The following is a 23,167-nucleotide window of genomic DNA, read 5'->3' on the forward strand; positions in this document are numbered from 1 at the left end:
AACAAAGTTATTTTTTTCCTTGTTGGACAAGAAAAATAAATACGTCAGAGCATGTTTTATTTAGAACGTTACATTTACTATTGTTTGGGAGGGATGTGTACATTTAATATCAATAAATATATTGACATTAAATACCAATTTTAACAACACTTAAATAAATATATTTATTAAAAAAAATCTATATAAACAGAAGAGAAGATATTTTAAAATAAATTAAAGTTCTGGTGTACCCCCAACATACCTTCCCGCTTAAAATGGCTCAAACTTTAGGCAGTTATCACATCAGGTGCACACAAGAGATCATTACTCATCAGCTTTTGAGTCTGCAAAGGGATTTTTTTTTTTTTAAAGTCTCAAAATAATTAGAAATCAGCCACTTCAGTGTGTAGAAGACAGTCAGAAAGTGCAGGACATTAAAATGAACCAGTAAGATGTTCAGGAGTGGCCATCCAAACAGGCTGGCCCTGAGAGCAGAGCACAAGATGCTCGAGGAAATCTCTCAAAGTGAGAAGTGGAGTAAAGAAGCTAAAGAAGCACCTCACAGAAGTTGTTTCAGCTAAAACAAGTAAGACTATTACGGTGTCCTAACTTTTTTCTCAGTTAGAAAACAAGTTTGTGTTTTGCTTAACGAGGGAAAACCATGTTCATTTTTATTAAGTGCAATTAAATATCTGTTTCTATTTGAATAAAGAACAGCTAAATGTCGACATGTGCACATTTGTTAAGAACCTGAATGCTTAGATGGCCACACCTGCGTCAGTCTGTGATTAACACACGTGAACAACCTGGGTGTGTCGGGACACACATCACCACTTGCTGAGTTTGAGGTTTAATCTGTTAAGACTGTGAAGCATGCGTGAACTTACGGGACATCTGCCTGGGCGTGAGACGGTGACCAGGAGGCAGCAAAGCAAAGAGGCATCACCGTGTGCCAGACATTCATAATAAATCACCTGCTTTTAAATATTGATGCAGACGCTGTGAATCTACTGCACGTAGAGTAGAATCGAAGCATCAAAGCAGACAAAATGAAAGCTACTTTTTTTTTTTTCCTCCACTACAAACTCCTATTTTTCTGCTAAATAATTCATCTGGTTCCTATCAAACACTCGGTTTGTTTACTAAAATATGAATATGTGGTGTAGATCCCTGCCATAATTCAGTTAAATACTTTTTGTTATTTTCTCCTGTGAGTTCTGGTTTAGTCAGCGCCTATAATCTACATCTGCACTGTTGCTCGGTTGTGTTGGTGGATACATGTTTCTACCAGTGATTTATCACTATATTAGATGACACTTTGTGTTTAAATATGGCTTACAATTACATCTGGGTTTTTTTTTGTAATTCACTTGTTAATAACTGATAATTAATTGTTAAGGACTGAGCAGGTGTAGAGCAGAGGACAGGTCTCCTCCTGAGCTGATGAGGGCCTGAAGGTTTGCCTTTCTGTCCCTGAAGCCCATCGAGTTCATCTGCTGCAGCTCCTCCTGGAAATCCTCCTCTTCCTCATGACGGACCTGACAGGTAAATCAAAACCATTTGAAGTTCTTGTGACTGAATAACTACAATCTGTACTGTAATTTCTTAATGCAGTCTGAATGTTTTGTGACACAATGCATGTCTCTAAATCATTAATGCATTTTTACATTTTTGCACATTGTACATAGCGGAGTAAGGATGAAAGGAGTTATTATAACAGGCTTATTTGACCAATAATCTTGAAGAATTGTTTTGTTATTTTATTATCTCAATTTAAAAATGCTAACAACCAGAACAAGGAAGCCGGTTGCATAGTTGAAGTATGTAGCTGGCTGGAGTTGATGAACAGGGCAAACTGGATAAAAAAACATCTGGGTTGCTCACACGAAATCTCATTAAAACATGTTAAGATCTGTGGTTGTTAACTGAAAAGAGGCATAAACATTTTTGGCGAGACAATGTAGGAACATCCATTTAGCAAATACTAACATTTGCTAACAATAACATTTGGGTTATTTAAGGGACTTATGCTTTCTAATATTACAATTTTACACGTAAAAAGAGTTAAACAATTTTAGTCACCAGGGAATCAGTGAGTTACCCCATCGTTGGTGTTAGCCAGTGCCTTTAGCATCTGATGTACAAACTGCTCCTGCAGCTGCTGCTCTGTCAGTGGGGCGTCCTGAGGACGGCAGCCAGTCTGGTTGTTCAGGCTGGGATCAGATGGGTGCTGAGCAGAACCAGCACTGGTTCCAGGTCCCGCACTGCCAAAAAGATACATTGTTGAAAAAGGTCATTTCAGTTTCAGACTTTTATGTATATAAGACATGATCATTTAAATTAATGGATTACATAAATTAGGATAGATAGATAAGTCTAGCTTAGCTTTAAAATTAAATTGACTTACTAATTATGAATTGAAAATATATTTGTACCTACTTAAGTGGATGTTTATTTTTGACTTGCAATCAGACTTTAAGGTTTTCTTACAGAATACTAAAAACTTCAGAACAGTGACTCATAACAGGCTCTAACCAACTACTGAAATTCCAGTTTTCATATCAAAACTCTTTAAACATTTTACTTTCAAGGGAAGTAATAGAAATTGTAACGATATTTTCAGTTTCATTGCCTAAAAGAACAATGGACACATTTCTTCTTTTTTTTTTCTTCTCTCGTATCAATGAGGGGGAAAAAAATTGAAATACAAATAAACAAATTAAATGTACAAATTAAAGATGGAATTTAATAGTGTGGAAAATTGAGACTTTTCAAGAATTGTTAAATTTGATCATTTTCTTTACAAGTTTTGAAGTTTTAGTGAAAACCCTCTTAATAAGACATCCGTTTTACTTTAGTAACTCATGTAGAACAAATGAAATGTTTAGACATTTTTGCTCACACTGTCATGAGGGAGGGAGTATCTGCAGCCAGAGTCTGCAGCCCCTGTTGGATCTGTAGCAAAGCCTCCATGGCTCTGGGGTTCAGCATCATGGACAGCAGCTCTCCATTCTGCATCTATAATGCATTGAACAATAATAAATAACATTTTTGAATCAGAGATAGCTGAATGTTGCATATGGCGGTATGGCAAGATCAAACTCTTTCCATACCACATCTATTTTAGTGAAAAATAAATATTAATTACAAAAAAAACATTTGGTATCTGTCAAAAACATGAAGAATATAATATTACAATAACCCTGGAGTGAATAAACAAACCTGCTTCAGAAAGAGAGGAATGTGCTGCCTCATCTGCTCCTGCAGCTGAACATTTCCTGAGAGCAAGGGATGGCTCAGCAGCATCTGAAGCAACAGGAAATACATCAGCACTGAAGTTTCTCAGCTCCTCAGGAGGAAGGAATGATTTCAAGTCATGGTTAAAAGAGCAATGTGTGGGGATTTAGTGACATCTAGTGGTGGAATTACATGTCACAGCTGGAAGAGGATAAATCTGGAATCATCTATGTTCTTGCATAAACGGTGGCAACCTGTTCTTTAAGTGGTGAAGGATAGAAAATGACTTATCCTAAAGTAACAACAGATAATAAATCTTTACTTTAAGTGAAAACAAAAAACAAAACAAAACTCCTCATCTTTGCAATATATCTATAGACCCATCCACGCATCACCTGTGCAGCAAAGTCCGGGTTCTGGCTGAGACAGTTCAGAACACAGTTGATGTGCGGCCCAGAGAGCAGAATCTCCGTCAGGCCCGGACTGGCTGTGATCTCCTGCAGGAGCGACTGCAGACCTGAAGGCAGCAGCCACAGTATGTATATATATCACATTTCAGATATTTGATATTTAACCTTCTGAGAAATGCTCAGGACTGAATTGAGATTATGATTTCCTACAAATCATCCATGCTTTATGCATAAGTTGACTGGATTCATGCACATTTTCTTACCTGCATTAAGAGAACCGGTAATGGGAGAAGCAGTCAGCTCTCTGAGGGAATCTGTGGAGTCAGGGGACGGAGGTGATGTTGGACTGGTTCGTCCTCCTGGTCCCTGGTGACTCTCGCATGATGTAGTGAGTAATGGAAACATTGTTTTCTGAAAGACCAGAGGCACCAGAAGCAAACCTCTGATATAACCAATGAACTATGTGAAATATCCAATCGTGACCTTTATTGCTTTACCTGAGTCTGTTTAATATCCTGTTGCTGCATTTTTGCGTCATTTGTCTGAAAGACATGCAGAGCAGCGTTTGCAGGGTTATCCTGCACCATGGGCACATTTTCTAAAGCTCCGTCTTCTTTTTGTATCACCTCTTCTGTCATTTCAGGCTCCCTGATGAGTCCCAGCGCCTGGAGAGGAACAAAGGGAGATGTGATGTTTGAGGCACACCACAAAGGAAGAGAATCTTTCCACATTTAAACTTATCTAAGTTTAAATGTGAAAGGTACAATAATAGAAATACCACTCACACAACTTGCAAAAAAAAAAAAAAAAAAACTGTACCTCAAACACACACTCACCTGCTCTATGGCATCTGGGTTGTTCAACATGTCCTCCACCTCAGGGTTTGTTGTCAGGAGCTGCTGAATTTGAGGATTAGACGGAGAGCGTTGTCCTGTTAGCGGAGGGCTGGAGGTGCAGAGGGCGTTCTGCACCAGTGGGCTGGCCAGAACACGGTGCATCAGTTCTGGGTCACTCGGTAACTCGCTCTCCATTTGGCTCCAGAGGGCAGTAAGAAAGCTGGATCTGCTGTTTTCCGAGCCGAGACTGTCCAAACCCTCGGCTGAGACAAGACGGAACGAGAAAAAGACAGAAGGACTTGAAAACACTGGAGAGCAGGGGGGGTAGACGATTGGAGAGACATGAATGTTTGACAGGTTTTACCTGAGCAGAGTGGAGAGGTGGGAGTTGGTGTTTGGTTGGGCTCTGGGTCAGGAACAGCTTTTAGCTCTGACCCAACAGGTTCTGAAACTGGATCACTGGAGGTCCGAGCCGATGAAGGTTCAGGCCTGAGAAAAACGAACTGAGTTTATACTTAAACCTGATGTATGTACTGAAAAGCCCGTCTTATAAAAATCATTTCAGTGAAGCAGTTATCCAGTAAAAATCTGCTTGTTTGGGGACAAAAAAAACATCATTAATAACCTATTGGATCTAATAAAAAGGATTTATTGTGGTCTTATTTGCCAGAATAAAAATAAAATAACATTTCAGGCGTGCTCTGCCCACACACGGTCAACAAATTTCAGATAACAGGACGATGTCTTGAAAAGAATCAGTTTCCCATTCAGAATCAGAGTGATTCATTTTAAGAGCCTTTTCCGATGTGTTCTTCAAATCTGAGTACGCCTGCTTATTTCAAATTTGATTCATTTTGTTTGGTTATGTCCCACATTTCTTCAATGTAAAAATGGACTGCGTCAAGTCGTGTGAGAAAATATCTTGGCCCGCTTGTTAAATCATGATTTAACTGTAACAACTTTTCTGAAGAATTAAGAAAACATTTACCGTAAATAAAACTTGCATGACGACAAGAAGTAGGCAAAAGAATCTGAAAAAGCGATGCATCAAATCTCAATCAAAAGAAATTCAAGAGTATCGGTCCAGCGTACACAGCACTTAAAGAAATTACAACATTCTGACAGTAGGCTCTTGTTAAGCTAAGTGCACTCCTGCATTGTCATTTATTTCTCCAAAATGCATGAACATTTTGGAGACGGTGAAGTGATTTGGAGCTGCTTTTCGGCTTCAGGACCTGGACGACCTGCATAACTGATGGCTAATGCCAAGTGTGGCACATATACTGGTTATTTTATGGAGTGTATGCTTCTTAGATTTGAAATAAAATCCTTTATTTCAAGGCTCTGTGCTCACGTTCAGACAAAAAGATGCTCTGGGTGATGAGCCATACAGGCACATATGAAAAACCCTGATAGATTAGTCTGACAAGTCAAGGCATTGAACGTCTTAAGAGTATCGAGCGAACAGTGTTTTACAAAGGAAGAGTCGCCTCCACTCTGCACTGCAACAATAAATTACAACCGAAACACCGCAGATGCACCATCTTAGCTTATCGACGTCTTTAAAACACTTGTAATTGTTTTATTTTGTAAAATCGCTACAAATTTGTCATCCATTATGTATTTCATAATATAAATATAACTTTTCATCACTGATGTACCGATCGTCGCTGCGCTTCATACCTTCGGATCACGCAGAGGCTGATCGGTCCTTTCTGTTCTGTAAGGTGACTCATGAGTTCTGCCTCCCTGAGAACCCGTCCGGAGAGGAGTAGCACCAGCTGCTCTGCTGGGACACGCAGCCGCTCTGACAGACACCGTTTCAGCTGTGCGCACACACAAAAACACACACACACGCCAAAGCAATGACAGCTGAGTTTGAGGATTGCACTAGGCCCTAGGATTGCACTGCAGACGACAGAAACAGTTTCCAGCTTCCCGACCTGTGTGACGGTGCAGTTTCCTCTGACGGTGAAGGTTCTGCCCTCCGAGGCGCTTCTGAGGACGACGTGGGTCCTGTCCGACCTGAGGGGGGTTTCAGGGTTTACATGTTTATCTTTCACTGAGTCCGACATCTCATATTTGTTCGGGCATAGGATAAAAGGCAGACCTAGAGCAGTCGTCTCAGAGTGGAGGAGTGTGTGTGTTTGTGTGTGTGTGGATGACTCGGCAGAAGGTTGTGAATATGTGGGCCAGCTGGAATTGCACAGTCAGGGCTGTACGCCGTCTCCCGATGTGAGCAGCTTTTATTAAACCCTAATCAACTTAAGAAATTTAAAGAGTACCTGGAAATACTTAATAGAAAATAGCTAAAAGATTTTACCTTTATATTCTCTGTCAAAATTAAACATAAAACTTTTAACAAACCATTACACTTTTACAAGAATACAGAACTTTTTTTTTTTTTACTAGTTTACAGCTCCTCCTCTCAATGAAAAAGATGGCTGTTCTATCATTAGTTTTTGTCTTTAATTTCTTTTTTTGACTCTATTTTTAATTAGGAGGATATTTATGTTAAAAAAAAACTTCATAAACTCTAAGTACTTAATTTAATTCTTCGGGTTTCTCTGGTTTGCCCGTTAAAGTTGGAAATCCTGACCTCATAATCTAACATGGCTGCTTTGCATACAAAACTTGGTGACAACAGCGGTAGAAGAAAATGTTTTAAATAAGCTTAAAAATTGTATTTCAATAAATCCTTCACATTACCTTTGTGAATGTGTCAGTCATGTTATAAACTATGAAATGAAGAGAAATACATTTTTACCAGCACTAATTACTGGTTGACTTTCATCCGCTTCATCTGCAATTAATAGACACCAGTGTTTCTCCTGAGTATCATTAGACAACTCTCAATATCATGAGTGTTCCCAGAACAACACTTTGAGAACCATGGTTTCACAATTTTAATTTTTTATTTTTTTGCAAAATGTAAGAATAATAATTTAAAAAAAGACACCAAAAATCTCACTGAAAAAGTATTTTATTTTACTTCACAGTGAGCAAGAACAGCCTACCACCCCCATTAGCATATATTTCAATCTGTCAATTTGGCATCAGAATCCATGAAAAGAGGCACACAGCTTTTGGAGCATTGGAGATGCCGCGGCTCTGCAGAGCAACCGTTTCCAAAAAGACTTTGAACTCAATTTATTAAAAAAAAAAAAAAAAAAAAAAAAAATGTCACTTGGTTGTTTAATACAGCATGCCACATCTGGAGTATATTCTGTGTATTTAATGGGACATGCAAGCTGACGGTCAGACTATAAAAAGTAAAATAAAAATAAGAGGGGGGAAAAAAATGAAACAAAAATAGAACCTTAATAATCAGCATCACTTTTTTAATTTGTTCATTTTTCTTATTTCTGTTCATTTTTTTCTTCCTCCTTCAGAAATCTTCATTGATCCACTTCAGAGCCTTTCTTCCCTTTCTTGTTTCCCTGCAAACCAGAAAAAAAGAAAAAAAAGAAAACCCACATAATTACTTTAGGATGACGGTAGAAATTAGTTTACATAAATATGCATTTTTCTCCATGATTCAAGCGTAGGATAAAAACAAAGAGGTGAACACATAAAGAAAAGACAACTGAGGAAGCAACATGCACCGTTAGCCAGCGGTCCATCAATAGATTTACATTTATGCGAGTCTAAATGTTTCCAGTTTGTAATCTATTATAGATCGCACCTAAACGAGCGATTGGGTTTTCTAATGACCAGTGTGAATTATTACAGGTACTAAACTCAGAGCTCAGCTCCCCCTCTTCATGTAAACATGTCGCCACACGGAGAAGTGAAACAAAACACAATCATCTTTGCCCTCACCTGATGTTTGGGTTGCTCTGATTGGAGCCCTTTAACTTTTGATCTTTCTTGTTCAAGAGCAGCATGTAATAATGTTACCTGAGTAAAAGAACAAAGAATATTATTTATGTCTACAGAAATGCACAACCGTGCGAGACAACCAACATTGGTCTCTGCGTGACAAACCTGTGAGGACAGTTCTTCTTTGATGTGCAACAGCTCTTCTACCTGCAGAAGAATCTCTGCTTTGTCTTTCACTACAAAAAGACATTGATCACGTTATGAAACAGGAGGCCGAGCAAGTGGAAGCTGAGGAGTGAAAAGGATTGCGCTGATAAACTCACTCTCCCCCTGTTGGAGCATCTTAAGAAGTTGTGAATTCCTTGCTTTCACCTCTTTGTATTTCCCCTGTAAAGTTGAGATGTGAGCAGAATCGGTGGTTAGTGATGAGTTCAAACAGGGAGAGACGCAAATAAAGGCTCCTGATGTGATACGGTGCAACTGGATTCATTTAAACTGGAGTAAAACATGGATTCCTTTATAGTTCAGTATTCAAGATTTTTTATAATGATTTATTTGGCTCTTCTAAAATCTCCCTACATAAATAGTGATATTTACAACGTGAAACAATTATAAAGCTAATTTGTACCAATCACACAATATTGTATTAGTTTGCTTTCTTGTGTGTTATCCGAATAGCAGACGTCTGTGAAGTGAAAAGTTTTTCTAGCTCATTCAGAGCAACGGCAGTCCAGCCGTTTCCATGTCTGACCTCCCACTCTGAGATGGTCTTCTTCAGTTTCTTAATCTCCTGGTCCTTTTTCTCCAGCTCATATTTCAGCTGTTCTGCCCGCGGATCCTACAAAACAACAATTCAACATTTGACACACGAAGCGCAATATGTGTCAAGTTCACCTGAAGGGAATACACATCAAAAAGAAATGAGTGCTTTCTTAAGTTTCATGTGGCTATAATAAAAAGATGAAATCATAGTAGTGCTTCTTTCCACATCTACCCTCACCGGTTCGTGTTCTGTGGGTGTGTTGACTTCTTGACCCGGGCTGTTCACAAACTGCTCAAATCTTTTCTCCCTCTGGATAATCCGACTCACATCATCTTCTACTTTGTTAAAAAAACGTTCCTCCTGTCCGATTCCTGGCGCTACGTTTGTCCCTCTGGTTTCCTGGAAATTATGTAAAAGATTCGAAGCTATAAGCACTTTGTAACACAACGGTCCACAGAAAGATACACAAGCTTCTGTTTTGTTTATTCATGCTGAGGACAAAGCTATTCGCTCTGTCGATGCTATTTAGTAATAATAAAATGTGCATGGCATAAATGAGTTGCTGCAGAATGAAGTAGTTTATTATTCTGCATAACTAAAACACTCAGTGTGGTCAGGCTTTGAATGGATGGATCCTTTAGATAAACTAAAGTGTCCAAATACATATTTTTCCATGTGGTCACTTAGTTTTTCTATATTTATTCAAAGCTCAGGAAAACAAAATCCAATATTGTTTTAGACCACACAATGCAGGAATCCTGTCAAAAAAACTGTCAACTTTTTTTTTTTTTTACATTAATTAAGGGGTTAAAAAATGTTGGTGATGGTCAGACAATTATTGAGGTAAGTAAATAAAAAAATATATTCTTTCTCACCTCTTGTTTTCTACTTAATTGATCTGCAACAACAACAACAACAAAAAAAACAGACGTCAGTAAAAACAATCATAACATTTTGTGAAAACTTTATCTACTGCATGAGCGTTTCTTTTGCACCGAACAAGTTAGTTGCGAGTTTGACATAAAAGCACAGCCGTATGAAAAGATTTTGCAAGCGATGAACCAGTTTATCCCACCAGCAGAGCCTTCAGCCTGGAAGTCCTGCAGAGAAACCGTCTTTTTGTCTTTCGCCTGCTGATTTTTCTTTTTGTCCTTCTTCCCGCCGCCCTCTTTCCCTCCTCGTGACTTTGGCGAAGCTACGTTTGTGTTGCTCTGCTGACACAAACACATCACATGTTGATTCATTTTTATGGTTTTCATACCAGTAATCTGTGGTGTTTATTACTGCCAGTAGCAATTAATTTAACTCGGTTGAACACAAATGACCAATTATTCATGTCAAAATGATCACCATGTTTTACACTGCAGACTCAAAGAGGCTCTGTGCCTAATAATTGGTGACATACGTTTTTTTTTTTACTTTAACAATTTTAACAGCCTTTGCATTAAAATTGACTTATAATACATTCCTGTCTGAACATTGCTTTAAAAAAGTATTTATTCTTCTTGACTGTTTTCAGATTCTACCATGTTATAACGACAAACTTCAGTTTGTTTTAGAAAATAGGAGTGATACCCTTCTTCTAGATCTTTAAGCTGTGAAATCTACACCTGTTTCAAGCATTCATCAGTTATTAGTGTGTGAATGCAGTTTATGTACCTGTTTATGTTGCTCATACTCCAGTTTACTTAGAATCAAGGCCTTTTCCAAATCTGCCTCATACAGCTCTGTGGTTATCTACAGAAACATGAAAAAGAAGGTTATGTTAACCTGAACTTAGGGAAAAAAAAAAACTTCTTAGCCCTGATAGAGCAGTTTGTCATATAAATATTAAGGACAAGTATACTTCGTTTAACAAATTTATTCTTTTATTGTAACAATGGAAATCCTTTAAAAGTGTTCACTGCAGAAGCTTCTCTACTGCTGAGGAAAAGTTCAACTCCAATAAGCCTTAAGTGTGATTCCAAAATCAGGCAACAGTCTCAAGTCATTTTCTCTAACCTGTTCGTCTCTCTGTTTCCACTGTTGCCAGCCCTCTGAAGGTAAGCTGTGGCCCACTGACGCCGGGCTCAGGAGCTCGCTGGCTATTCCTGACAGCGACATGCAGGGCGGAGGGCCACAGGACTTCTGGGGAATCTTCTTGAAGGCCAGATTACGCAGCTAAAGCAAAGACAGACAAAACATTTATCCAAAATGTTTCAGAAATTGAAAGGTAATTTGTCTCAATTAATGATAACAAAGCTACCAATCTACATTAGGAAGGGTTGTTAGACATTTAAGAAGAACTCAAATGAATTTGAAATAATCAATTCCCTTGTCCAAAAAAAAAAAAAAAAAAAAAAAAAAAAAAAAAACAGTAGACAAGCATTCATTCAATACAACGTGTTAAGGTCTAGCTCTAGCTGTTCAAGCAATTTCTAAAGGTAGACAAAACAAAAAAAAGATGAAAGAAGTTTCCAAATCCCTGCTGTGGCCTCTTGCTGCAGACTGTGCTTGCACAAGTTAAACTTTGATGGAAGGTGTTCAAGGAGGAAAACTTTGAAAAGAAAAACATGGAGGGCACGGACTAAAGTTTTCCAAAGATAACACAGACAAAGATCATCAACCAAGACAAATCAGTTATTTCCCAGGGATAAATAAGAAAGATGTGGATATTTTTTATTTTTAAACTCAACATTTAATTAAGTGTCCTAACTTCATTTCACATGACTGTTGGCCTTTGTGTTGTGATTCAAATATGTGATGACAATTTAACTGGTGCTACAAGTACAAAAACAAACAAAAAACAGAATAAACCTAATTTTTTAAAAACATTTCCTTCGAGAACTCTTTATTGTTTTGCTTATAGAGTGAAGGTCATGTTTTCAGGCAAGGATACACCTGCCTGTGGCTGAGGAGCAGTTTCAGTTCCGGTTAAATGAAACAAAGATAGAGCAGTCAGACGCTCAGCTCCATAGCAGATTAATAAGCAGAAAAAAATGGGGGCATGGCTGGCAGACTGTCTCACCTCGTTCGCCTCACTCTGCTGCTGCTCCTTCTTCTTCTTTTTCTTATCTTTCTTCTTCTCGCTACCCTGACCACCTTTAGCCCCTGATCCCGTTGTTGCTCCTGATTTCCCCTGTCTGGACTTCCCGGAGGAATCCCTCCCGCGTTTGGTGTTGGACTTCCCCGGCTCGGAGGTTTCCGAGTCCGAATCTGAGTCAATCTGGAGCAGGGCGAACCGGGAGGCGGTGGTGGGGACAGTGATCAATGCAGACGATGCCATCACGTAACGGGAAACTAAATCACAAGAAATGGTCCCATTAAAAATAAGTATTAACATGAAATAGTTATGCATGTTGTGGAACGATGTTTATACAGTCCTGAAAAATATCCGCCTAAATCTTTATTCATAATGAAAATTACAATCACAGCAATTTTCTTCAACTCTGCCGATAGTAACAATCTGCTGATGGAAGCAGCAACGACACAACCGAGCTAGCAGGTTTTTGTTAGCGTACTAACAAGTGTAAAAAGTCGACAAAACCGTCACACGCTCAGGCTAAGCCTTTGTTTGTGTTACACTCACAGAGCTGTGTTGCAGAGACAACGGTGACAAGAGAAGTTGACTAAAAGTACTTCTTTCTACGTCTTGAGGGAACTGAGCTGCGGTTGGTTGTGCTACTAGCGATTGTCTAACTCGGTACGGAAGCCCAGTGGTTCTAAACAGCACGAAACTACATTTCAACTGGTGCTGGCCTCCTCCGCTGCGACCTTAAAATCTTAGTGTTTCCTTAGATATTGACTGATTAAAAATACTAAAAATGAAAGGAATAAAATGTCGTAACATTAACATTGTAAATATGTAAGAAATTGTAACAATTGTGTACATGTTAGTCTATCCCAGTATTTATTTATTTATTTACAAATTGTGTGAGTTCTGAAGGTTATCTAAAGGTAAGCTTTCTCCAAGATTTAAAAAATAATTTGCAAATCTGTCACTTGCAATCATCCAATGGAAATTTCTAAAAGGTTGACAGCTGTGAAAATCTAACCAGTGGTGAGTCTCTAATGTTGTCCATCACAGGGTAACATAGAGACACACAATACAGACACACACACACACAACTATGGACAACTTAGAGACCTATTAACTTGATATTTTTGGACTATGGAATTAAGTCAGAATACCCAGAAAGAACCAATGCATGCACAGGGAGAATCTGCAAACTCCAAGTGGAAAGACCCCATAAAAGACAAAACAGTCCATTGTGATTCTTACAGCTTTTAATAAGTTAGTAAAAAAAAAAGATCAACATAAATACATAAGTTTTTATTAGGAATGCATAAAAAGAAGAGCTAATTATATAGTGAAACGAGGGGAAAACATATAATGTGTGGTAACTATGAGACTTTCAACTGTAAAGTGCTGAGCTTTGCCTCGTTAACCTAATTTAACACATTTACAAAAACGTGTTTCACATTTAGCATTTAAATCCAGCTTTGGATAAGAGCTTATAATTATGTCTCCCAAATAACGGACAGGGATAAATCCTCCTTCTAATATGTAGCGCTGTACAATATTTAATTTAATTAACAAATAATAATTTAAAACAAAAACTTTCACTTTCATATGAAATCAACCCAAACATGTTAAAATATTTTTTTAGATAATGAATTTTTATCATTTTGAATGTTTTATGATCTCACTTGAAAATTGTACAATACTACTAAAAAATGAACAACATATTTAGTGATTTTTTTTTTTTAAATCAGTCATCTACAAAATAGAACCTTTAATATAATCCACTCAAAATCTGCCACAGAAATTAGCAGACAGAAAATAAAGCAGAATCACGTGTTTCTGGGCACTTCTATAGAGTCCTCCATCATCGACTCAGAGCTTGAATTAACGACAGATTGGTGCCTCCTAGTGGCAGCACCAAGGAGCTGCAGGTCAGCTGCAGGAATCTCCCTCAGCTCCCTGCGACACAGTTTGACAGGTGTCATTTCTAAACTAGCCTCAGGTTGACCTCTTGTATACCTTCCATGGGACTGTGTGAGTGATGGCTTGACTGGTTTAGATTCTATTTCCTCTGCATATATTTTTGTGTATGTGGTGGAAACGTGTGTCGTCTCTCCCTCCTCCTCGCAGTGTGTTTTGGGTTCATCCGCACTTAAAGGCAAGTGAGGGCCCTGCCTTTCTCTGCTCTCCTGTGTGTGTGAGGACTGATTGTCGTTGTAGGGAGCATCACTTAGAAGTTCTTTGAGCTTCTTCTTCAGCTGCCGACTGGAGCTTTTGTAGAAAAACAACTCTTTTTCCAGGTGCTGGACTCTGTCTTGTATGGCTTGTTGTGCCTCTCCTGACATCCCCTCTAAATAACCAGAAACACATGAACGATACAGAAGGAAACATGAGTGAAACAGTAAAATTCACAGAAAATATCACCAATACTCCTCACCTTTAAGTTTCTGTAGCAGAAGCCGAACATTGCTTTGGTGTTCTCTGTGTTGCAGGGTGAGCCTGCGGTCTGCGTCCAGAGCAAAACGCTGCATGGCTGCCTCCATCTCCCTAAGTGCTGCTTCCTGCTCGCCGGCATGAAGCTCCAGCTCTTCACACTGCAAATGTAGACGACGCTCTGCCTCTCGAAGACAAACAACCTGGAGTTGTTGACGACAGTGGTGGTTTAGTACAGCAAAGCAGAGGACAGAATTAATGAATGTGAATTCGAGGCATTACAGAAACACAGTGCGCACACAGGCTGGGACAATGACAACATGCTGTAAGGACAGTACAGAAAAGTTAAAACATATCTTAAATCTATCCAGAATCAGAATTGTAGGTGTTAAACAACTCCTCAACACACAGTTACGGAGTGGCTTAAAAGGCTCTTGAAGACTCTAGCAACAGTCTGCAGCTTTTGATTCTCCCCATGACTTTGAATTAGGCTTTTCACCACAATCTCATTTAAAATGCAGTAATCTCTGTTACTTGTGGATCTCTTATTAAAAAAAAAAAACTTTTTCCTTCCACTCAACTTTCCATCAGTGTGAATCTATACAGTGCTCTGTGAACAGCCAGCTTCTTTAGGAATGACCTTTTGTGACATGTTCTCTTTATGGATGCAGTGTGAGACTGACTGTCAAGAAAGCATATGGGTTTTCATCTGCTATAAGCAATAATCATCAAAATTGGCAGAAATAAACACAGTTTCTGTTTTTACATGTATTACTGAATTACTCAAGTAAATTAAAATATATGATATTTTATTTTAGTGAGATGCAGGGTGTCAAACAGCCCTGTTGGAGGGAATTCAGCCCAATCTATGCCTTAAATATTTTACATGTAAAGATAATTAAATATATGATGAAGATAATTTCCTCTTGCCTTGTTGAAATATTTGATCAACAGCTCTATGGCCTCAGGTAATGAGAGCTTCTTCAGCTTCCTGGTAACGTCACAGTGCTGAGCGGGTTCTGTGTCTTTGGACTCGAGCAGAGGCGAGTTTCCGACGAACAGGTGCTTCTGCCGCTCCTGGATGGAGTTGTTTTTAAATTCAAGAGCCGCATCTAGAGCCTCAACAGCTTCCTCCAGCTGGAGGAGGGAATGCTCCTCCTATACAACAAGCATAAATCAAACAAAATGAAAAATAACGTAAGGAGCATAGAGAAAAATCAAAACATGAGATGTCTTACCTCCACAGTGAGCACTCTGTTGTCCCTCAGCTGGGCTTCCAGAGTGTCTCTTTTCATCTTCAGCATGTCTCTCTCTTTCTCCAGCTCCCTGACTGTAACTCCTCTGGCCTTTCTCACGCTGCTCTGACTCTGAAGCTGCTCTTCCACAGACTCCAACTGAACAGACACTTGCAGCAAGTCCCGACTCAAAGCCTGAATTCGGAGAACACGTTAAAGAAAAAAAACAAAACAAAACAATTCCAGCTTTGAAAACGCACTTTTACAAATGGATTGTGCTGGAAGCAGAGGCCGACCTGACTGGACTGCAGCATCTTGATGTGCAGTTTGTTTTTCTGTTGGACACAGGCCTCTCTGTGCTGCAGCACCTCCACTTTCCTCTTCAGCTCCTCTCCCAGCTCCTGCAGCTCTGCTCTCTGGTGAATGGCCCGTTCCTCTTCTTCTTCAAGCCAACTACTGTCATGAAGCTACATTAAGGAAATGCAAGGGCGAAAGAAAGAAAGATGACAAAAGAAGATCAGCTTCTGTTTTATCTTACAAGAAGATAATTGTGTCTAAGAACAAATAATGTCTGTTTAATACTTTACCATTCTGTTTGTTTCCACGGGAGAGTTTTCAGGAACAGATGAACTCTTTAAACCCTGAACACAAGAACACAAAATACTTCAATTAAGAAAAAAGTTGATCATTACACCACGACGCAATGATGGCCTGCAAAAATTAAATGCTTTTGTATTTTAAATTATGAGAAACTGAAATTCTTGGTTAATAAAACAAACTATAAAACACTTAACAATGCAAGAGTTAAATGCCTAATGAATAATTGCTTAAAAATACTGACTAAAAAAAAAAAAAAAAAAAAAAAAAGTTATTCTCATCAACCACAAAAAATACAGTGAAGCATGCCTAGGTGGGTCCCATGTGGGGGAAAGGAGGGCTGATATATGGGTCCCATATGGGTTTGTCCGCGGGTTCCACGATGGCCCCACATGGGTTTGCCCATGTAGGGCCACAGCCCACATGGGCCCTAAATGGACAAACCCATGTGGGGCCATCGTGGAACCCGCGGACAAACCCATATGGGACCCATATGGCCTGCCCTCCTTTTCCCCACATGGGGCCCACCTAGGCATGCTGGCAGGGTTGTGCCTTTGTATTTAATATTATTTTCTGACATAATTGAAGTTCTGAAATGATCTTTGATTGTCTTAAAAATCCACATTAACTTTACTTTTTAAGGAATGTTCCCCAATTAAAATGCTACATTTGGACAGGAATGGGTGTATTTAAAGTCCTTTGCCATGTTCAGTGACCGTGTTTTGTTATTTAGACTTGCTCTGACCCTGTTTCGATGGGGTTTTCTGCTGTTGGTCTCGTCCAGCTCCCTCAGGCTGCTCTGAAGCCTGGCTCTCTCCAGCCTCATGCTCTGCAGGCTGCGGTAGATCTCGGCTCGGACCTGCTGGCTCTGCATGGAGAGTCTCTCCAACACGCTTCCCGTTTCACCTCTGTCCACTGCTTGGATTTTTCTTTCTGTTGGTAAGAAACAATTGATTTTCAGGTTTATTTATGTTATAAAAAAAAACAAAAAACTGTTAACTTATAAATCTATTTAAACACGTTCAGACATCAAGTTCATCTTATTTACTTCCTGATAGTGTATCTGAGTCAGTGTTAACCTTGAAGTACTAATCAAACCTTTTTAAAGACTTAATAAAGCCCAGAAGGGTTCAATTCCAAACCTATTAGAACCTTTTGTTCCATTTCTCTACATACAGCAACATAAAACCATGTTAACTCACCAGTTGTGTCAAGTTCTTTGATGAGCTCCTCCTTTAAGCGCATGCTGACCTTCAGTTCATGGATTCTTCTTTCAGCAGTGTTGGTTCGCCTTACCTTCTTCACAGCGTTTTCGTTTATGTCTGATAAGTTGGAAAAGGAAACGGCTTCTGGGTACAGTTTATGTCAATGGGATAGTTGAGCAGAGAAACCAGAAATTAGAGGATGGCACAAACTGTGTAAACTGAAAGAATGTAAAATAATGAACACATAAAGTATACCTTTGACCAAACAAGACTCTGGTACTGCTGTGTTTCCGTCATACATTTCCAGTCTAGTGCTTTTGGGTTTCAGCAGCAGTCTCTTTTCCCAGCTTGTCCAGGTCCGATTTAAAGGAAGCCTAAAATAACAAAAATAATATTAATAGAAAATTCAGATTAATTTGATGCTTTTAGAGAAAACTGCAGACCAAAGGGTCACGGAAAACATATTGAAAGTAAAATTCCACTAATGTGGCCAAAAATATTACTATTGGCCAGTAGAGTTTTAATTGAGTGCATCGGGAAGTTATGAGATCCACAATTTTGTTCATCCAAGCAGGGACCCAGTGTGTCTGCAAAGTTTACACTCACACTGCGATACTAATTCAGTCAAACAACGATTCTCCCTTTTTTTTCTTCACTGGAAAAAGGGTATTAATAACATCCTCTCTTCTAGGCATAGTACCTGTAACTATAAATGTTTATAGATCTTTATACGGTAAACTGCATAAAAAGCTGTATAGTAAAGGTTCCCACCTAAATTCTGTCCTGCACGAAGATCTTTCCATTTCTGTCTCCTCCTCTTTTGTCTCCTCCTCATGATTATTTTGAGTTCTCTCCTTGCTTTCGGCCTGTTGTGTAATGAATGGACAGTAGACCTTATCTTTTTCCTCGATCTCAGCCAGAAGGAGATGACCACGCCTCCTAAAAGCTGTCATCACCCTCTCCAGCGAACAGGTGGGTGGACTGGAGTGAATCTACAAACACAGCAAATCAAACAAAAACATATACAGACATGGTGCATGCAACAGATAAAACACACACCCATATCCATTTAGGATTAAATGCCATACCTTTCTGGATGGCCTGTGCAGCAAGCTGTGTGTGATTAGAGGGACACTCTGGGGTCTTGTGCATGAGTTCCCAGAAGGCCTTGCTTCTTCGGTTGCCCCAGGAGTCATCCCGCGAACAGCCACGAGGCTGCTGCGAAGGCGATCAATCAGAACCTGCTGACTCACCAGTTGTTCGGTCTGAAAATCAATACAAAAATATGCATGTGGAAGAAAATTTTTTATTGTCAAAAGGATTTTTTTGACAATAAAAAAAATCCTTGAAATACCAGAAGGCACTGAAAGCAGGCCATTTAACTCCCTGTTCATTCTTCTCACCTGTATTCGAGAACGCTCCTTCTCTTCCTCTGTAGCTAAAACTTGGTTTCTTTTCTCGTCAAGCAGTTTCTCAACTTCTCTTCGAATCCGTCTCAATTCTTCATCTTTTTCCTCCAGAAGTTGCTTTTTTTCTTGGAGGGCTTCCTATGGAGAGGGAAAAAAACTTTATTACTTTAAGGAGTGGACTATTAATAAAAATATTATTACGCTTAAAATGCACATGCATACTTTAAATGTAACTAAACCCTTTTGTCTTTTTACCTGACACTTGCGGAGTTCCTCTCTCAGGTTTAAATTGGTTACATGGAGCTGGTGGTCTCCAGCCCCCTCTGAGCAGTCTGTACTGCCTGTATGATGTGACTGGCTGACACCTGCCAGTCTCTCCTGCCATTCTTGCAGTCTCTGCCTGAACAAAACACTTGGAAATGCTTTGGACATATCTGCAAGCAAAGATGCCGCTTCCTTTGCCAAGAACAGATACTGTGCAGCTGTGTCTTGGTTCGGCCTCTTATCCAGTGTGGACGCTGTAATCTGACTGGGCTGTTTGAAACCATCCCCATCTCCACCTCCACCCCTTGTTTTCTCCCTTTCCATCTCCTTCATGTCCTTCTCCTTCTCTTTCAGAAGCTCTCTCAGGGTCTGAACTTCATACACCAGCTCCTCCAATCGTGTCTCGGCAGGTTGGCAGGTTTTAGGATCTGATTTAACATCTGTCAGAGAGAGTGCTCGTCCCGGACAGTTGCAGATGTGACGGGCCTTGGATGCGAACTGAAGAACATTCAAAGTCTCCGCAATGAAGTGGTGGGACGGGCTCACACAGGCCACCATCACCGTGTGGGCGTTGCCTCCCAGGGAGTCCCGGAGGAGTCGCGTGATCTTGGCATCACGGTACGGCACATGTGGACTGCTGCAGCCGTTGCCGCGACGACTTCGCCCACGGTCGGAGAGGGCGCGAATAACATTGCCAAGGGCGAGCAGGCCAGTGTTGATGAGTGCAGACTCTTTGAATTGAGCTCCAGTGTTTCCAGTTTTGCTAGCTCGTTCTGAGCCCGCCAGGTCCACCAGGCAGAGTTTGGACGAGCGGACGGTCTTTAAGGATGGGTTGTTGTTGCTGTGAGAACGGATGCGGACCTGAAGAGTGAGGATCACATGAGAGCGACTTGAGTGCTCATTCATTCCCGTTGCACCAGTGTGACGCAGGGCGTTTCCCATCTCCACAGCACCGAGCAGCTCTTCAGCTGACGTGACAACCATCTCTCTGGCACCAATCACAACTGAAAACACAGTCAAAAAAAGAAAATAAGACAGTTTTAACTAATGAGACTAGCGCAGACTATGAACCGAAGGTGATAGAATAAGGGTATTACTGACAGGAAGAACTGTCTACTTTCTACAACTAAAATAAAAACAAAGCAGGAAGGGAAGCACGCTTAAGCAAACCCACACAGTAAATGGCTAAACAGCAGAGCAACTAAAAAAATAAAATAAATGTTATTTCAGAGCAATATACCAAAAAAAAAAAAAAAAATGAAAAGATGATAACAAAACACCAAGTGTACCCCATGATTTAATAGCTTGTAGCTTGTTGTGCATTTTGAGCCACAATTTTAAGCAGATGTCTTCTGGAAAACGTTATCAGTCTCTCTCATCACTGACAAAAACTTTTCAGCCCCTCTTATTTTAGACATTGCTTCGATTCATTGCCGTAAAAATTCATGACTGCGGAGATTGCATAGGGTCCTCTGTCAGTGCATTTCATTGTCCAGCTTTATGACCAGGGTTAGGTGAACCTTCAGCAGATGACAGATTACCTTTAACATTCAGCATCCCAAGTGATGCCTGTGAAATCTGGGATATGGACTGTGTGGAAATCCCTTAGGGTTACTGGGTCTTTCCTCACTGATATTCTGTTAACAAACACTCGTTTTCTCCACACCAACAAGCTGCCAAAATTTCTGTTTTTAAAATCACAGTATGTAAATCTTTTGTTTTCATTTACTGGCTGTTGAATTTAATCAAATTTACAACCAGGTAAAAGCCAGATTAATTTTGTGTGTATTGTTGTGTGTCAATACACACAAAATCTTTGAACCAAACGAGTCTGTCATCTCTTCTTTCCATGAATGTATTCTATTTTTTTTTTTTTGCCATATTTATAGGTCAGAATTTTTTACCTGTGTTCCCCTTTTCATCATCTCTGATGAGAAGCTCTTTATGATTGGTGTTCATGTCCAACAGGTCCCGTAGTTCCTCTCTGTACAGCTCCATGTATGAAATCTGCACCGTTGCCTCAATGCTATCGTCATTCTTCCGCTTTGCCAGCAACAAAAACACATCCTCAGCTACACAGTCAATAATTCCTCCTTCATCTGCAAGAAGGTTTCAAAATATAGACAAAGATTTAATATGAATATTTTGTCTGAAAAAATCAGAAATATGATACAGTTTTTGGTTTTATTTATTTTTGTTAAAGTGTTAATTATTTAAAAAAACTAAACAGGTCATATCCTATTCATTAAAAATAATCAGAAAGTTAATTTTATTCCAGTCAAAATTTTCTTTTATCATTCCACACACGGATATATTTCAAGTTTTTACTCATAACTGATACTCTTAAGCTTGATAATTGCTTAGAGCTACTAAAAACCGAGTTTCTCTATGCTCCTTTTAGAGGAATTATTGTTTCAACGCAGTATTGCATGGAAGCAGTCAGTGCCTCTGCAAAACCTAAAGCAGGTCTAGTTTACTGGTCAATCAAGCACAGAGATACCATGGGGATTAAACCATTAGTTAGTATTTTTTCTGCTAGTAAATGAAATATGTATGCCCATATATGCTTGTCAGCAGAGGGATGCAAAGAGGGCTGCAGCATATGCTAATAGATAACTGCACTTTGGACTTGATAAAACACAGCAGACCAACAGAAGCATAACATGTCTCACAAAACGACCTTAAGCAACATGGGATCTGTGCCTCTCCATTTAGTCATGCCCTGAAAACCTCCCGAATTCTTGAATGGGTTTTCTTTCACAATCCTCTAAAAGGCACTTCTGTTGCATAAGCTCCTCTCTTTATCACACTTTTTTCTTCAGCGAAAATTTTCATTAATATGCTTGGACACAAAACTCTGGTAAATAGGAATCTTCTTTTGCAGTGAGTTTTTTGTGGCTTACCCACCAGTGAGAGGTATCAGTGACTATTTGCTGGACATGTGTCAAGTATGCAGTCTCCTCCATGATTACTGTGTCGAATTTCTGTATCAGATATCTTATTTAATAGTGTATTTGAGAAAGTATTTGTTGTGTTTTCATTAGCTGTAAGCCATTATCATTCAAATAAACACCAATGAATACGCACTATGTGTAATACATTTATATTAAGTTTTTCTTTCATTTGAAATAAATCGACTTTTTTAATAACTTGCCTTTGCTCCCTCCGCCCAGTGTGTACGTCTTGCCAGACCCAGTCTGTCCGTAACAAAACACGGTAGCGTTGTATCCGTCCAGCAGAGACTCCACCAGGGGCTGGACGCAAGACTCGTACACTTCATCCTGGCTGGCTGTCGGTCCGAACGCGTGGTCGAAAGAGAAGAGGCGGTCCGAGCCGAGCCTCACCTGCCCGGAACCCGAGGGAACCACCTGGACGCACACTTGGTGCTGATGGAGGAGCTCTTTGCGGAGCAGGGGACGGATACGGACCGCCACCCGGACACAGACCTCACTCATGAGGCAGTAAAAGACCAATGAACTTAGGGTTTGACTTTTTTTTTTTTTTGCTCACATCTAACCTCTGAGATGCTTCAAAACTCTGGTTTCGAAATAGTTAATTGCTAATTCACTATTACTCGAAGAAAAAAACAATTTCACATAGCTCGTGTTTAACTCTCGTGGTCGTTTCCTCTGAAGTTTCTAGTAACTTCACCTCTAAAGGTTTGTTGTCGATTTGGGTTACCCGGGCGACCGACGCCGCTGTGACGCAGCAGCCAAAAACCGGAAGAGGCGTTCAAAGATGGCACTGGACAGCTGCCGCGAGGGCAACGGCGCCATCTATTGAATATAATACTGAATCTACTAATTTCATAAAACTAGCCTAAATAAATAAGGAATAAATAAATCTTTTGGAATTCTCAAAAAATAATTGTGGTAGAAGAGCTTTGGCTGATGACTTCAGGTTTCAACAAAGGACACATGAGATACATTTTAGTGCAAGGTCAGAGTGTGCCTTGAAGGTCATAGATAAATTC

The 23,167-nt window shown here is 39.7% G+C and overlaps 3 protein-coding genes across 5 annotated transcripts; all 3 read right to left on the minus strand.

Moving 5' to 3' along the window:
- Window positions 1–69: 69 nt before the first annotated feature.
- On the minus strand, window positions 70–7,305 carry LOC106923100 (ubiquilin-1). The gene is made up of 10 exons (XM_088008816.1): window positions 6,146–7,305; window positions 4,827–4,951; window positions 4,463–4,725; window positions 4,124–4,291; window positions 3,890–4,037; window positions 3,612–3,733; window positions 3,202–3,285; window positions 2,882–2,997; window positions 2,081–2,243; window positions 70–1,517 (listed from the first exon to the last, which is right to left on the minus strand). Exons 1-10 carry the CDS (start codon window positions 6,535–6,537, stop codon window positions 1,374–1,376), a joined length of 1,725 nt encoding a protein of 574 aa, XP_087864942.1. The 5' UTR covers window positions 6,538–7,305; the 3' UTR covers window positions 70–1,373.
- Window positions 7,306–7,427: 122 nt separating this feature from the next.
- Window positions 7,428–12,760, minus strand: gkap1 (G kinase anchoring protein 1). 3 transcript variants are annotated; one of them, XM_014995965.2, is made up of 12 exons: window positions 12,616–12,760; window positions 12,055–12,326; window positions 11,049–11,207; window positions 10,707–10,784; window positions 10,123–10,258; window positions 9,923–9,945; window positions 9,285–9,446; window positions 9,036–9,122; window positions 8,608–8,671; window positions 8,450–8,520; window positions 8,285–8,362; window positions 7,428–7,902 (listed from the first exon to the last, which is right to left on the minus strand). In XM_014995965.2, exons 2-12 carry the CDS (start codon window positions 12,310–12,312, stop codon window positions 7,861–7,863), a joined length of 1,158 nt encoding a protein of 385 aa, XP_014851451.2. In that variant the 5' UTR covers window positions 12,313–12,326; window positions 12,616–12,760; the 3' UTR covers window positions 7,428–7,860. The 3 variants fall into 3 exon arrangements, with proteins under 3 accessions (XP_014851451.2, XP_087864941.1, XP_014851452.2); XM_088008815.1 differs by having other exon boundaries at window positions 10,123–10,261; XM_014995966.2 differs by lacking the exon at window positions 10,707–10,784.
- Window positions 12,761–13,295: 535 nt separating this feature from the next.
- On the minus strand, window positions 13,296–23,096 carry LOC106923098 (kinesin-like protein KIF27). Its single transcript, XM_014995963.2, has 15 exons — window positions 22,349–23,096; window positions 21,099–21,293; window positions 19,186–20,198; window positions 18,925–19,068; window positions 18,610–18,786; window positions 18,293–18,513; window positions 17,777–17,895; window positions 17,519–17,665; window positions 17,062–17,249; window positions 16,307–16,360; window positions 16,016–16,186; window positions 15,723–15,914; window positions 15,415–15,642; window positions 14,489–14,687; window positions 13,296–14,401 (listed from the first exon to the last, which is right to left on the minus strand). Exons 1-15 carry the CDS (start codon window positions 22,647–22,649, stop codon window positions 13,881–13,883), a joined length of 3,870 nt encoding a protein of 1,289 aa, XP_014851449.2. The 5' UTR covers window positions 22,650–23,096; the 3' UTR covers window positions 13,296–13,880.
- Between the last annotated feature and the right edge of the window lie 71 nt (window positions 23,097–23,167).

This window comes from Poecilia mexicana, unplaced genomic scaffold (assembly GCF_051168715.1).
Source record: "Poecilia mexicana isolate PSO_F unplaced genomic scaffold, ASM5116871v1 scaffold_9, whole genome shotgun sequence".
Classification (NCBI taxonomy): domain Eukaryota; kingdom Metazoa; phylum Chordata; class Actinopteri; order Cyprinodontiformes; family Poeciliidae; genus Poecilia; species Poecilia mexicana.

What these genes read in the sequence shown, in the direction of transcription:
- gkap1 (XM_088008815.1), bottom strand. Translation starts at nt 12,312, where the DNA reads ATGGCATCGTCTGCATTGATCACTGTCCCCACCACCGCCTCCCGGTTC. An exon ending in AGTATGAGCAACATAAACAG is followed by an intron (nt 10,262 to 10,706) that starts GTACATAAACTG and finishes TGTTTGTGTCAG; the next exon opens with CAGAGCAACACAAACGTAGC. An exon ending in CACCCACAGAACACGAACCG is followed by an intron (nt 9,123 to 9,284) that starts GTGAGGGTAGAT and finishes GTTGTTTTGTAG; the next exon opens with GATCCGCGGGCAGAACAGCT.
- LOC106923100 (XM_088008816.1), bottom strand. Translation starts at nt 6,537, where the DNA reads ATGTCGGACTCAGTGAAAGATAAACATGTAAACCCTGAAACCCCCCTC. An exon ending in AGGATATTAAACAGACTCAG is followed by an intron (nt 4,038 to 4,123) that starts GTAAAGCAATAA and finishes CTGGTCTTTCAG; the next exon opens with AAAACAATGTTTCCATTACT. An exon ending in TTCCTCTCTTTCTGAAGCAG is followed by an intron (nt 2,998 to 3,201) that starts GTTTGTTTATTC and finishes AATGCATTATAG; the next exon opens with ATGCAGAATGGAGAGCTGCT.
- LOC106923098 (XM_014995963.2), bottom strand. Translation starts at nt 22,649, where the DNA reads ATGAGTGAGGTCTGTGTCCGGGTGGCGGTCCGTATCCGTCCCCTGCTC. An exon ending in GAAAACCCCATCGAAACAGG is followed by an intron (nt 16,361 to 17,061) that starts GTCAGAGCAAGT and finishes TCTTGTGTTCAG; the next exon opens with GGTTTAAAGAGTTCATCTGT. An exon ending in CCGTGGAAACAAACAGAATG is followed by an intron (nt 16,187 to 16,306) that starts GTAAAGTATTAA and finishes TCCTTAATGTAG; the next exon opens with CTTCATGACAGTAGTTGGCT.